Source organism: Onychostruthus taczanowskii, unplaced genomic scaffold (genome assembly GCF_017590055.1).
Source record: "Onychostruthus taczanowskii isolate IOZ18803 unplaced genomic scaffold, ASM1759005v1 scaffold5, whole genome shotgun sequence".
NCBI classification, from domain to species: domain Eukaryota; kingdom Metazoa; phylum Chordata; class Aves; order Passeriformes; family Passeridae; genus Onychostruthus; species Onychostruthus taczanowskii.
Window position 1 is genome coordinate 10,487,593 of NW_024502568.1, and position 15,121 is coordinate 10,502,713.

A 15,121-nucleotide genomic window follows, 5' to 3' on the forward strand; every position below is an offset into this window, starting at 1 on the left:
CTGTAACCATGAGCATTTGATGCTCAGTCTGTAGCATCCGGTTTGCCAGCACAACAAGCATCATGTAACAACAGCCCAAGGGTCAGGATATCCATCCATGGTAAGGTGGCAAATCTCCACATTCCTGCTCTGCCTGAACAACAAACTCAGTCCAGCCTAGTAGAGCCTTGTTACAGACTCTACATGCCAAGGTATTAACTGGGATGAGTTCAGGAGCACTTCCACAACAAATATTCCTTCACAGGAAGATCTAAATTCTACTCTTCCATAGTCCAAGTGAATACCTTGACCAAGAGGCTGATTTCTTTCTACTCAAATGACATCTAATTATAAAACTGGTACCTTGCCAGTGAACTACAGCTAAAACTACTGGAACTGTACATGTCAAAGAAGACAAAAAAGGGACAGCAAAGGAGAAAGATGGTCACCAGCAACAACAGAGCTGCAAAACAACCTCACGACCAATTCTGCAATGAGAGGCAAGAGTCGTTTGTTTGTATTTTGTTTAGGACACACCATTTACCACAAAATTAAAATATATGACTGTCCTGTGTAATTTGCAAATCAGGTAGAAATTATGTGCTATGGTGAGAGCAGAGCCTCCTGCTTCCTGATACAGCACAACTGTGCTGTACAATCAACCAACTGTTGCTCTAAGGTCTTAAGAGGAAACTTCAATGTTATGCTAATTTCTCTGACTATACACTGGTGACTTTTTGTGGATGTGATAAGCAGATGATGTGTTCTGGCAAAGAGAAGATGACTTGCTCTTGTCTCCCAAACAATCAGCAACAAAGTTAAGTACCACTGAATGCCAGTCTATACCTGTCCATACCAGTGCTCCAAGTGTCAGGTTAAACCTCACTATGAAACTCATCCTCCAGCAGTACTGTTACACTTTAGCTTTTCCTTATTTAACTCCCCTCCAATCCTGTGTCAGGCAGAGCAGATGGTTCTGTGAAACCAACTGAGACAATACTGGATCTCGCTGCTGGCACACAGAAGAAGCCCAGCTCCCATCACCATGTCCTGGCCTTTCCTGATGATCTCTATGCCTCACCTCTTAACTTACAGCACCTCTAGAACTCATTACACCCTTTAGTGTTCCAACTCCATGCAGACAAGACAAAAAACTAAGAGAGACAGACTAAATTAATAAAGCAGGTAGTTTTCTGCTTGGTTAGTGAACTTGATCAGCCCTCAGGAGAGCAGGAAGGAAAACAAGAGGGAGAAGCAAGACTTTCCACTCTCAGCATTGGCAAGTTGTTAGTGTGGTCAGCACACTTAAGGAAATTTGCCTCATTAATTTATTTTTCTTAAGAAAAATAATGAAAAAGGCCACTCCAAATAAAGTATTTCCAATCTAATGAGATTATTGTCTTTGTTACTGTCTGTGCAAGGATGGTATTTTTTTCCTTACAGCAGAAGGCAACAAAGGGCTTAATAGGTCATGCTCCTTTCTTAAGTGGGATCTCAGGGTAGTTAATTAGCCTCTTATTAAATAGACAAAATACAGAACAAGACTTTTATTTTTAAAGCACAATTCCCAGTTTGAGAGGAACAGCCTAATTACTAGCAGGCCAACTACTAAATGCATAAAGCCCTAAGCTGAGGATTCTCACACACCTTTTTGTAAGTCAAAACACTTGACTTGTCTGTTTGAAGTAGTCTCAGTTTTTCTAACTGTTTGTCTTCTTGCCCACATCATACACAGCCTTCACAGTACATTTGGATTTCTATATCACATTTTATGTCATTGCTGCAATTTTCTGTTCTGGCAGACGAAAAGAGTGAAATAACTTCTCTTTGGTCAAAGAGGAAAGCAAATTTTCCCTCTAGCCCAGCCAGTGAAGGTGTAACTGAGTGCAATCTAAAGCCCAGGGTGTGCACATAGCCAAATGACATGATGAAATGGTTGCAAGCTGTATTGTGCCATTTATCAGCATTTGCATTTTGAGCTTACAGAAAGTCTGCCCAACGCCGTTCAATAAAGTTCACATTTTAAATCAGCTTGCATAACCTCTCTAGAGCCACCATCCTGACACTGTTCCCAGCAGACAAATATCCCCACTATCACAACTGGCAGTCCTTGTTTCCAGGCTGGGCAGAGAGGCAAGGAATCAGCCAGGTGTAGAAAATTAACTTGCTCTCTCAAGTACAAGACTAAGCAAGTTGGAAAGGAAGCATACTGCTTAGCTTCCAAACTGTATTTATTATGTGGATAGACAATTAAAGTGTCCTAAAAGCAAACTTTCACACTTTTACATGGTCCAAAGTCCCATTATTAATCTAACACACCAGATAATTTTGCTATCCCATTTCCTAGTAATAATTCTGAGGACCTGGAGAGTTTTGTGCAAGAGTTTGGAGTAAGTCTGCACTGAGAGGTGGGAGACTTAAGCATCAAAACAGGTGTGTGCCATCCTTTAATTCCATTACAAATTAAACATAACCACAAACAACAGTGAAAAACTATAGCACTTCATGAACTAAAAAACATTGTGACCTTAATTCTGAAAGTAAGGAAACTACTGCAACTTCATTATGCTGCAACTATGCATTATTGTCAAACATAATCCATTCCATAATCTTCTTACCCGGCTCTGGGGAGTGCACACATAGCAACATCGTCCCACAAACGGCCTTTTCCTGCTCAGCAGAGCCTCCTTCCATCTTAAAGTGGCAGATCGGAACAGAGTGGGACGAGAGTTACACTCTCCCTGCTGAACAAAAGACCACTGTGTAAATATGCAGAAATATGTGTTCTGCTGTGTAAGTGAAAGTTTTGAGGAAGAGGAGCTGCCAGAGACGTACAAAAAATTACCCCTCAATTTTTTCCAACATTTTTCTAAAATTTAAAAAATAAAAGAAAAATCTCAGTGTTGTACTTATGTAAACACTGCTGCATGGGTTGACAAACAACATTTCAAAAGGAATGATAACTGTAATTAAGAAACACCAAAGAAACTGAAAGCTGAGAAAACTGAAAGAAATTAACAGTACACTACCTTCTCAATAATGTAAAGATGCTTGCAATATGAACAATGTATTTTAAAGTTCAACTAAATATATCACCCTGTAAAGCTGCAAAAAGACCCAACGTATCCAAAATATTAACTCCATGGACTCTGTAGGAACTTTCAGCAGTTTCATGCAGAGTGATATGAAAAGGGAACCCCTACAACTTCTCCAAAGTTACACTGTCTATCTGAAGATTACAGAAGAAAAAAGTCCAGAGTGACTGCATCCACAGAACTAATTCTCTATGTTAGGACATAATGCAAAAATTGTAATTAAGTATATTTTCAAAGACCTTGATTGTTTGCATTAAAGTCTACTGAATTATTGCTTGCCTGAGAATGAGAACTGGGTTGCCATTTTTAAACCACACGTTTTATTGAGAAGAAAGTTACTTCCAGTATTAAAAGAGAAGTTACAGAAACAAACTAAACCAAACCTAAAATGTTGTTTAAAATAGAACTTTTAAGTGGCAGAGCAGCGGGGTAGAACCAAGACTGGAAGACACAAATACAGATCATCACATACTCAGTCCAGTGAGAAACTCTGAGAAAGTCAAAAACAATGCTGAAGATGCTTAAAAATTAAATTGTGCACGTATCATATTTGGCAAGCAACACAAACTGGCAAATATTCCAAGGCTAACTCATCCATCTGAAATAAACAAATATCAAGATGCTAAGCCTGCCATAATCCCTCCTCTACCACCTCCTTTAATGCTAACTCCAAAACAAACCAACTTTGTAACAATGCCATCTTCCTTCTGCTTGCCTCCAACCCATCATGTTCCTCTCAAGCATTTTCTTACAAAACCCCCTTTCTATCTCTTCTGACTTGCCTGCCCTTATTCCACTTTCTCACAGACCTCTTGGTTACTGCAGCTTGCTGTTCCATGGAACTTAGATCTAGCTAGATAGAAATCCCAGCTGCCAAGACATCTGCCCTTTCCCTCAACTCTGACCATGTTTCCAATTCTTCTTCTGTATCAAGTTCAAACTCCTCCTCTCCAGATCCATGTCTAACTCCTCCTGACCTATGCTGCTAAGCCATCCACCACCCCAGCCCTCATGTGGCTCTTTTGGCTCCACCCAGACCACTCTGCTCACTGTCTCCTTTGTCCCCTCCAAATCCCAAGACTCACTCAATGGAGGACACAGACTTTTAATAGGCTCCTTATTTATATCCACCAATTTTTTTTCTGCCTCCTGGACTGCACAGCTTCAATGCCTATATGACTGTGCAACTTCAGCATCAAGCTCCTTTTCACCTGCATACTACATCACCCAGAAGAGCAACAAGCTTGCTATTTCACTTTCTGTTTGACTTTGGCTACTCCAGAATGGGATTCTGTACATTTACTGCTATATAAAATGATTAGCAGCATCACACCAGACAACTGTAAGATTATCAGTAGAGTTTGTTGAATATCATTATTCTTTGGCACAGAATTGAACTATTGGTTCTTCCTCATATTTCAAGTTAAATTAAAAACAAACTGCACCATGCATGAGAGACATAATTCCTTATCTTCATTCTTTGTAACAATAAAAAGTCCACCTTCAACTTGAAGAAATAGCAAGATAAATAGGGCCAGTAACATTCCCAATTTTTACTTACCCACTCTTCAGTGGAATGCTTACATCTACTGATGCTGCAGTCTGCTGAGGTGGACAAATAGGAAACATCTATTGTTCCAAGGGACAAAGCAGTTTCATCCATGACACAGGAATTGAACTGAAGATCACAAACTGCAAAATAATAACATGTGCATATATATATATATATATATATATATTCTTTTTATCTGTATATTCATATATTTATATGCATGCACAGAAACAAACACACACCTAATTTCAGTGATGGGCATCTAGCAATAAATTGGCAAACTAGTATTGTTTTCACCCTTCAGTAAAAGTTTAGTTCCAAAGATGCTTCCTTGCAGCTAGAAATTGGCATGATTTTAATATGCTAAAAACCCCAGCACATTTGACTTCCAAAAACACAGTACACCAGCCAGCTTCCTGCACGCTTTTCTCTCCCTGCTCTTCTTCCCATAACAGGTCACTTTAGTCCCCTTGTAATTTTCCACTGTTCTTCACTGCATGGTAAGGACACGCATGTCAGACACTTTCCTAAGTTTACTATTCTCTTGCACTCTGACCTTGCTCTTTCATAATTTGCTTCTCAAGGACACCTATGATCTACAAAAACTGCCATTAATGTTCTCACCCAATCCTATCTCACAGTATATTTTATGTGTCTGGTCTAGCTGTAATCAAACCAGTTTGCAAATTCCTTGGGAAGAAGAAGTGCTCTATGAAAAAGCACACCTCTAAATGCGAACGCGCTGCTGACAAGCGACATTTCAGTCATGTGGGATTAAAGAGCAGTAAAGAAATCTCAACCTGATTAATTATTTTGCAATTGAATTTTTGTAGCTCATATAATGAGCACAGTAAATAACTGTCCCTTGGCCAGAGAAAAAAGGAATGGCAAACATACTAAAGCAACTTAGTTGTTGTACAGTGTATTTGCAGAAGACTACAAATTAAACTGCTTCGTTATTGAGAGCCAGTGAAATAGGGATCCCAGCATTTTCACCAACAGAAACTGTAAAGAGGCAATACCTCCTCTTCCATCTGTCACTGCAAGGAAACTTCTATCATGGCCAAGCTGTGGGCCATCAGGAATGAGATTGTTCCCACCCAAAATGCTAAGCTAACATCTGCAACAGCAAGACCTAAAACTTTAGTCCAACCTTTTTGCCTTTCCAGCGCCCTCCCCAAGTTGCCACAAACCCATCCCGCAATACATGCACAGAGAGCTCTCACTACAACCTGGAGTCTGAGCCAGTATAGCCATGCAGACCAGGCATATCCTTGCACAGCCTAAGTACCGAAGTCATCCCTTTATCTTTGCTGGCTGTTACATTCATTCCGCCTTTTATTTAAATTAGTCCTCAGGCGAATTACTATGTAACCCTCCCAATAAACACAAAAAAAAAAAAAAAAAAAAAAACAGCCTGGAAACCTCAAACGCTGGAACCGAAATGCGTTCCGCTCATGCTCAAGGTGACCTTGGCTGCACCGGTATATACAAAAGATGAACTTTAAAAAATACGCAATTAAAAGCCCGCTTGAGCAGCAGCAGCCGCCGCATACCTACCTGTGAGCCAACCCGCCCCCCGAGCGCCCGCTCCCCGCTGCGGCGCTGGCGCGCTTCACCTGCCGGCCACCGCCATCCCCGCGGGCTCCAGCAGCGCTGCGGGCTCCAGCAGCGCTCCGGGCTCACCAGGGCTCCCTCAGCAGCGCTCCGGGCTCCAGCCCCGCCGCTCACCACACCTGCTATAAATAAAACCGCGGCGCTGAGCGCGGTGGGGGTGCGCAGCGCCCCGGGCACCGCCGCTGCCAAGGGGCCGCCCCGCGCCTCCCCGGCCGCCGCGGCCCTGCCCGGCCCCGGGCCCCGGCGCTGCCCTCCCGCCCTCACAGCCCTCACACCTCGGCCGTGCCCGGGGCCGCTCCGGCTCTGGTGCAGCCGCTGCGTGGTTCAACAGCCGCTCCCACCGCTCCCTCCCCCAGCCCAGAGAGAGCAGCGACTCAAGGCTGTTTGGCTCTCAAATCTGAGCTGCTGGACAGGAAAACGCTGGAAAAGTGATGTGAAGTGGTCTTTAAATGGGTTTGCAGCGACTCAGTTGCTTCTGCGAGCAGTCGCGGAAATTTCAGGACAGTTATCGATCTGCCTGCCCGGCCTTGCAGCAGTGCCAGTTTGCCTTTTACTGAGCGCAAAAGTAAATGTTGATTGAGATTGCTGCATGTAACCAGACAAGGGCGAGAGTATTTTTTTGGCTTTGGCATTCCTGGGCTATTTAAAGACGGTTTCTCTGTGGCTTGAGTTACAGCCCAGCAGAAAGGCTCGTGCCTATATTTCTTCTTTGAATGTCAAAATCACGGCAGTGCAATACAGGAATAAAGTGACAAAAGATACTGTTTATACGAATGCGAATACTCTGCTTAGAGATTTAAGTAGTGCAAGGTGTTAGTTTCCCCCTTGAGGTCTTCCTTCTAGATGTTGTTTTGAAATTATTACAAATGAGAATTGTGAGAATTACAACTGCCTTTCACACATAAAAAGAAAATGCGTAAGATGTGATAGACAGAAACCTAACTGCTGCATGCGCAGGAGAACTGCCCTAGTTCCCACAGCTGAGTGCCTCCAGGGAATACCACTGGAGTATTAGAGCTGGTAGTTTACAAAGAGCATTCTGCTGTTTGTGGGTTAGAAGGGATTTAGAGTCTGAATTTTCCTCCTTTAGCAAGGAAAAATACTTTTTGTTGCAACGTGGATGTTAGAATAAAAGACACCTAATTTTCAAATTAAAAAATAGGAGAAGATATGAGCTAGAAATGTACAAATATGAAATGTACAACTCATATAGTTTGTGTTTCTGGGCAATAAGCAGTCCAGTATTTGTGTCTTTGATCCGGTGACCAGCAGCAGGGCCACATCCCACACTCAGGGTTGCGTGGTGTTTGATCCAGGGGTGTTGGAAGCACCGAAAGAGAAAGCTCTGAATTCCATTCAGAAAAATGAAATACAGTGTTACATCTGTGTTTTTGTAACTCTGTGTAAGGAGCAGATCACAGAAGCAAAGTCCCAATAAAATGATGCAGCCCACATCCTGATCATTGCTTCCAGCACGAGTCTGTGTGCTGTGAGGGGAGTCAGAGCTTGAATCATCTTAGAAATCACATTGGAGATGATTCAAGAGCTGGATTACATGAAAACTGAATATAACAGGGATGGCAATGAACACTTATAAACTGAGTCTAAGAAAATGCAGGAAACATAAGGCCCTTAAAATTCTTACTGATGTTGAATAATTTAATTGTTTCACTGCATTTGTGTTGTTGTTTGTGAGCTTTTAAGTAGGTACTTTATGAAAGACCCTTAATATTGCTTACACACAACCTTCTCTAGGTGTGGAATCACTTTGATTTTTTCCCCATTCCACTCATAAAAATAGGGGATCAAAGAGGGAACTTGTTTTCAATGTGCTAAGGTGTAACTCAGAGCAAACTCTCAACCACTGAGTGTAAAGCCATCTTGTCTGCTTTGCTTCCCTCTATAAAAGATGAACTATAGTACATTTAAAGCCTAACATGGAGCTTTTGACATGTTTTTTTTTCATTATGCACTTTTGCACTATATTTTTTGTATATTTTTTTTGGTTGCAAAAGAGTTATTTCTGTGATATAAATAACACCAAAATCAGAAGAAAAGCCTCAATGGCTTTGTTGGAATTTTGTGCAGTCTCTAGAGTCTGATTTTAGTATCATTTATGAGAAAACTGCTTAGGCTATTATTTAGACTGTTTTGAAAAGGATAGTAAATAGATACAGTGTTTTACTTAAACAGTGATTCTGTGTAATAATGAAAGAATATTTCTTGTATGATTGTAGAGCAATTTTCCAATTTTTCTAACCTTAAAAAATTCTTGCCGTATTGTAAAATAAATCCAGAGATAATTTTGCCACTCATTTGAAAAGGATCCTGAATTAGTCTAATGGGAATTGCAGCTTAGCAAGATCTTTTTACACTTGTATAAATCCTCAGGCTTAATAGTAAAATCTCATTTCAGTAGAGAAAGCTTGATGTGGGGTGATGTTGTGTTGCCATGGAATCAAGCAAATGGGAAAAATTTTGGAATGCCCTGAAGGAACAGACTTTCAGAGCTGCATGTGCTCCTAAAAGCCCAAATACCGCTGGGTTTTCCCTTCCAGAAAAGGGAGATTCTATCCTGCTTCCATTGAAGCCAATAGGAGGCTTGCCACTGATCTCAGTAGGAGTGGGAGCATGCCTGAGTTTTGCAATACATCTTTTTAAAGTCCTTAAACTGAAGTGTTTGCCGTGCCAACGAGTCCAGGGAGGTGATTTGCATGCGATGGCAAATGAGCAGAACCCTGGCTTTGTGTGAATAAGCTGCTGACCACATTCGTGCATACCAGCCTGCAGAGGAGAAAGAGCTGGCAGGACTCTTTTTTTTTTCTAAAATAATGATTAGTCCTTCCTATGTTTAAATTCCTCATGAAGGTTCCAGCAGAGTTCAACAAAGTACCTGTTTTCTGGACAATTCCGTGCAGAGGAGGAGGGAGCAGGGACAAGGGGACTTCTTTTTACATCAGCTCTACCCTGGCTCTGTTCTCTGAGCCCATTTCCAGCGATTCCCATGATGTCACTTTTAGTAATGGAGACATGTTTACAAAAGAGTACACAGCATCCTATTTAAAAAGAAACTTTCAACTTGGGGAGCATTACAAAAGTTAGGAAACCGAAAACTGTGTGAGGAGGGAGTAAAGATCCAGACAAAGGTTCTTTGTTAGCAGTGACCGAACTTGACCTCACATGACTGAACAATAATGAATATGCAGTTTGGCAGTGGCAGAACTCAGTGTCAGCAGTATTGCCTTTGGTATACAATATATTAAGAGCATCTGAGAGTGGCAAGTGGCCACAAAATGGGCTGATAAGAATGTATGAAAAATGGTTTGGGTGTACTTAATATCTCCTCCTTTCAAGACAAATGATTTGTTTCTTTTCTATTTCATCCCTCTTATCTTGAGAACAAATACAAAATTCATTAGGAGTACAGTGACTCTCTCCTATGAAATATATTGTGTTTCTGTAATTTTGAAAAGATAACGGCATTTTAGCCCAAGCTGCTCCTAGCTTTTCCCTTGAACTTGTTACTCCCCTTAGTACAAAAAAGGCTTTTGTTCTAACAGAAAGATCCAGTATAACTAACTGGGTTAAAACCAGTATAACTAACTTTCACACTTCCAAGCTTAGCACCATTTTTCTATCAAGGAATTACACACATACTTGCGTTTTGTACAAATCAAAAAATCCTAACTATCCAAAGGGATTTGCCAGCATTTTAAATTTAGCAATGAGGAATGGCAGAATTTGGAACAAGATTCTCCCATACTCATGCCTTGAGCAATTATCTGCCATAACAATGCAGGCTTCCCCCTGCCTGCTGTGAGCAAAGGGGATGTATTATAAGGGTGGTTACACTTTTCCACTTTCGTTTCTTGAGGTATTTGCAAAGCTGACATTCTATCCAAGAGCTGATTTTATGTAAAAAACAACAGATGAAGCAACTAATTTATGGCATATAGACCCTAAATACTGTTGGATATTCCAAATTATTATCCACTTGTAAATCATAAAAAATTGGTATGTGTGGGGGATTCTAGTGTTTAAAGGATACATTGCATTTGCAGCTACTTCAAGTTTCACTAATTACTTTATTGTCAAGCCAAATAAACTTGTCAATTTCTCTGTGAAAAGCAAAGACTTTCTTCTCATCTAGTTCCCTCTCCAGGAATCAGAACTGCTTTCTACCCTTCCAAAAAAGAAACCAAGGGATATAAGAGAAAACAGAGAAATCTAAGAGCTAAGAACAGTATGGGCCATTTTGAAAAAAAATGGCATCTCACAGAAAAATCACAAAATCATGATCTTATCAAATTTGCTGTGACTCATCCTTGAGTCACAGAACTGTGAATTTTTTCTAGAATAACACAACCCCTAATTAATATGAGGTTCTAGGCAAGTGTTTCATCAGTATCTGAAAAGGAGGCACTTTTCACTGCTCAGGTTTGCTCTATTGTGCAGCTGTTGGCTTTAGGAGGACTTGTCACACCTTGTAAAGTACTGTAGATACTGGAAGTTGGGATCACAGCTCTTTCAACAACAGTGCACAAGAGGCTTTGCAACAGATGGTGTGACCCAGGTGTTGAATCCCATTATATCCCACCCCTCATTTTCAGGTATTTGGGACCATAATCAAGGCACTGCTAGAGGGACAGTGGAAGAGTCTTAATGACTTTGCAGTGAAAGACACAAGACCTGATGGTTGGGAATTTCCACAGAATTTTGGAGACATCTTCTGAAACAACTTGGGAGAGTTATGAAAGTGTCTGGGCATCAATTCTGCTGTGATGCAATGGTCCTGATGCAGTCTGCCATATATTCCAATGAAGGCTTTACACTCCCAATCCCTTATGTGATTATCTCATATAGATGAACAGAGAGACACCTACTAAGGGCAACACTCCCTGCTCCCCAGTTTATCCAAGCAAACAAAACAGATTTGCTGATTTTGGCTTTGCAAAAAGCACAATGCAACTAAAAATCCCCATAGATGTCTAGACATATTTCCTTTGTGTAAGTCACTTTCACTAAAAAATAGAAGGTCTTTAGTTTACCATAGATATACATAACTAATTTTATGTAACTGAAATTTTATCTATGAACACAATCAACAAAAGGTAAACTGTAAATGTTGTCTCAGCATGACAAAATTAACTGAAAACCCTGACAAAAAGCAGGTTTTTTGCTTTTGGCCTCCTCTCTGCACTAATCTGGTACACCAGTTGTTACATTCCAATTCTGACACTCAAATCATGTTGAGCAATTTTCCCACAGTGTGTTTCCCAAACAAAGGCATTTTTCCCACTCCCACTTATGTGTCTCTCGCATCTGGGACTGCAGAAAAATGTCTTTCAGTCCTAAGATCCAGCCAACCATTGAACTTGTATTACAATGATAGATTTCAAAAACTGTGGGTGATCATTTGACCAAAACTATACCAACGGACCCAGCAAAAGTATACTTTTTCAGTTACTAAATTACAGATATTCAACTCATATCATGATAAAATCTTACACAGGGTTTTTTTCACTGTTTCAAGCATAACCTAATACTTTCTTAAGCACCTTATACCTTCATGAGAACAGAAATCTTTTTATTTGTATACCCTAAACTCTTAAATTGCCTTGTTATTGCAGGATAGTGCCTGTGAAGTGGCAGAGGCCTTGAAAAGGTTAGAATCTCTTTCTAGAAGATGATGTTTTTGCAGGTCCTGTCTTTCCCCTATATAAAACAACAGAATATATTACTAACTTGATATTTCATACATGACCAGCCATTGCTTCAGGAAACTTGCTTGGGTCACAGCATGACAGGCTGGATACATAAAGCTGCTTGGGGGCTAAGTCACCCCACAGCTCTTTCAGATTTAGGATAATGAAGGGTCATACATGCTGACTTTATTCTTACTACACTTTCCCCTTTCATTATTTCCACAGAATGAATAAAGCAAGAGTGGTTTCTGGAGGGTTCTGGTTTATTTTGCCTTTACCTACAAAGAGAGACTAAATATTTCCAGAAGCAAAGTACCCCAGGCTGTAGGACAGGGATGTTTTGAGCCAGGTCTTTTGAGGGAGAGAAGCGACTGGTGCCTTTGTAATCAACTTAATGTCATCAACTTAGCCTGCGGTACAAGTGAAGATTATATCAGATTTTGGCTTTTAAAGCCCTGTCTTTCAGAGACACAAATTTACAAAGAAAAAACATTTCATCCAGCATAAAAAAATTGAGCAAATTTGAGCACCTGTTTTTCAGCATAATTTACTGAAAGAGTCACAGTAGTTCAGGTAAACTAGAATTGGTGTTAACAGGCAATAGAAGTCATGCTGAAAGACAAGAGGAGCCTCCTGAAGCCACAGTGTCCTATTTCTTCTGAGGAAAAACATTAGCAAACTGCAGATAACCACCTCTGCATTTTGTGACTGAACTTTTTAATTAATGTTATGGATTGACTATACTAGTATAATAGAATCATAGAATCTTAAGGGCTCGGAAGGAACCTTAAAGGTTATCTAGTCCCAAGCCCCCCTACCATGGGCAGGGACATGTCCCAGTAGACCAAATTGCTCAAGGCTTTATTCAACCTGGCCTTGAACTCTTCCAGGATTGGGGCATTCCCATCCTCCCTTAGCAGCATCCTGTTCCAGTATCTCACCACCCTCCCACTGAAGAACTTTTTCCTAATAACTAGCCAAAGTTTCCCCTCTTTCAGTTTGTAAATATGATAATGATTATAATAGTAAACGATAAATATTATATTTATGTTATGAAATACAAAAAGTAATGAGCAGACCAGTACACTTTGCATGTGCATTCAGAAATTAGCATCTTTTAGTTGTCAAAATGTACTGGGCATGCATTTGCTTGTGGCTCTTCCTTGCTAAAAGTTTTCTTCTCATCCTGAGCTACTGCAGTGTCTCTGAGATTAAACAGAGCTTCCCCAAACAAGCTCATTTGTGTTCCCCACCAGCTTTCTTCACAAAAGAACTTTCTGTGCATTTTCACCAGTGACATTGCTCAGATATGTTTTTGTGAATAGTTAGTGTTTAGTATTTCTTACATGACATGGGCTTAGAATGTGCTAATTAAATTAATGCATAAGAAATTCTAGGGAAGCACTGACCAGATCAGAAACTGGAGAAGGCTGCTGTGCACATAGCAAGTTATTTCTGGAACAGTCTTCCAAGAGAAGTATGTTGCAAATATCAGCCCCAAGTCCAACCTACATTATGGCATCATCTGACATTTTTGACCATTCCTCATTCAGTTTCAGCTCTTCTGGTAGATCATTAGTATGTGTGGACCAGGAGGTACCATCAGTAATCCTACCCAGTATGATGAAACATGAAGCAAAATTTCATAGCTTGTTTACCCAAGCAATACCTGCTACTAAAAATAACTTTGTTACTATATTTTAACTAATACTTCAAGGACTGGCATAGATACCTTATCTGCTTCTGATCAGCCCTCAAAATAAGAGCCAATTCTATTTTGAAATATTATTTATTTTCTATTCTAGGCATTTTTAAGTCTCATGAAAAGGTAGATGTGGAGAAAAAGTCATCCATGTCTGTATTTAGAATATTTGGAAGCAGAATAATGCACAATTAAAGAGTCTGTGTGCCATTTTGCAACTTTCTGGCCAGTAGCATGATCCACTGTGTCTTTGCTTCTCTGTTTTTTCTGTTCCTTTGGGGACCCTATGTAGATGCTTCCTGACCATAGATATACGTGATATCCCTGTGGTCAGTTAATATTCAGAATTTTAAGAGGCTGCATACAAAGTAAGGAGTGCATTTTCAGAGGATCACACTATAAAATATAACCTGGTGGAGCCCTGCAGTGAAGAAGTGCCTTAAATGCAACTTGTGTTTCCTATGGGAATTCAAATGAATAATTTAGAAAGGTGTTAAATTAAGGATAGAGAAGGAAAGGAGGTAATGTTATAGCTAAAACATTTTAAATTCCAATGGTGTCTACAGTCCTTCTGATTTAAACTTTCATTTTCGCTAAACTGAGATTTCTTTTCTCATCTGCATTCTCTTCAATTTCTTCCATTTTACACTACATTCTGTATTTAGTGCAGTGTCCAAGATATCTTTACTCTTTTTCCTCAGTACAGATCCTGACTTAGCCTAATTAAAATTAAGTACAAGAAAAAGGGCTAAAACAGTAAACTTAGTATAAAATAAATTTTAAAACCCCTCTTTTGAATGTTGCATGAATGTTGTGTGTCTTCTGATCTTTACCTACATGTTATTTGTATTTCAGCTCGTATAACCTAAAATCCTTGGGGTAAAATAATAGCATGGCAAAATCCAGTAGCAAGTCCCCCCCTTGACCAGGAAAGCTGCGTCACAGTGGTGTATGGTATCACAAATAAATATCACAAAACTTATACACTCTATTACAGGACAACCACAGGCACTTTCTGAGCCCTACTTGAGTTTATACTCCACACTTCTGTATTAACCAAGCACAAAACTTACGCAGGGAGCACTTAATTAATGTAAAATTTATTCAGCCGAGAGTAACCTTTGAAACCAGGCTCGCACTATCAGCTATGGTTTGTGCAGGACACCTCAGGGAGCTGCAATCTATGCATCCTTACGTAACAGGCATTAAGAAGCAGTTACACAACTTAATGCAAACACCACCGGCAGATGAAAATCCATGGCACACACAGGATCTTGAGTAATCATCAAAGCAGTGCCAGAAAGTAAATTCTACTTGCAGAAAGCGGGTTTTTTTGTTAAATCCATTTCCTGGGATGCTCTGTAGTTCTCTTGCTGGTAGCCTTAATAGTCTGCCACAAAGTGGATTTTCATTGTGAAGTTTTTATCCTTCAAAACCTGTTAATACAAGCTTTGACCAATTCTTCCAGAAA

At 40.2% G+C, this 15,121-nt stretch overlaps 1 protein-coding gene across 7 annotated transcripts in view; it reads right to left on the reverse strand.

The window, feature by feature from the left end:
• The window catches only part of GPAM (glycerol-3-phosphate acyltransferase, mitochondrial), a 29,723-nt gene extending 23,423 nt beyond the window's left edge, over window positions 1-6,300 (reverse strand). For 2 of the 7 annotated variants that reach the window (XM_041415464.1, XM_041415462.1), the window contains exons 1-3: window positions 6,187-6,300; window positions 4,636-4,766; window positions 2,598-2,723 (exon numbers count right to left, since the gene is read on the reverse strand). In XM_041415464.1, the coding sequence (XP_041271398.1) occupies window positions 2,598-2,723; window positions 4,636-4,737 (228 nt within the window). In that variant the 5' untranslated portion in view covers window positions 4,738-4,766; window positions 6,187-6,300. The remainder of the gene's footprint in view (window positions 1-2,597; window positions 2,724-4,635; window positions 4,767-6,186) is intronic. The other 5 variants (XM_041415468.1, XM_041415466.1, XM_041415465.1 and 2 more) reach the window with 5 other exon arrangements.
• Window positions 6,301-15,121: the final 8,821 nt, after the last annotated feature.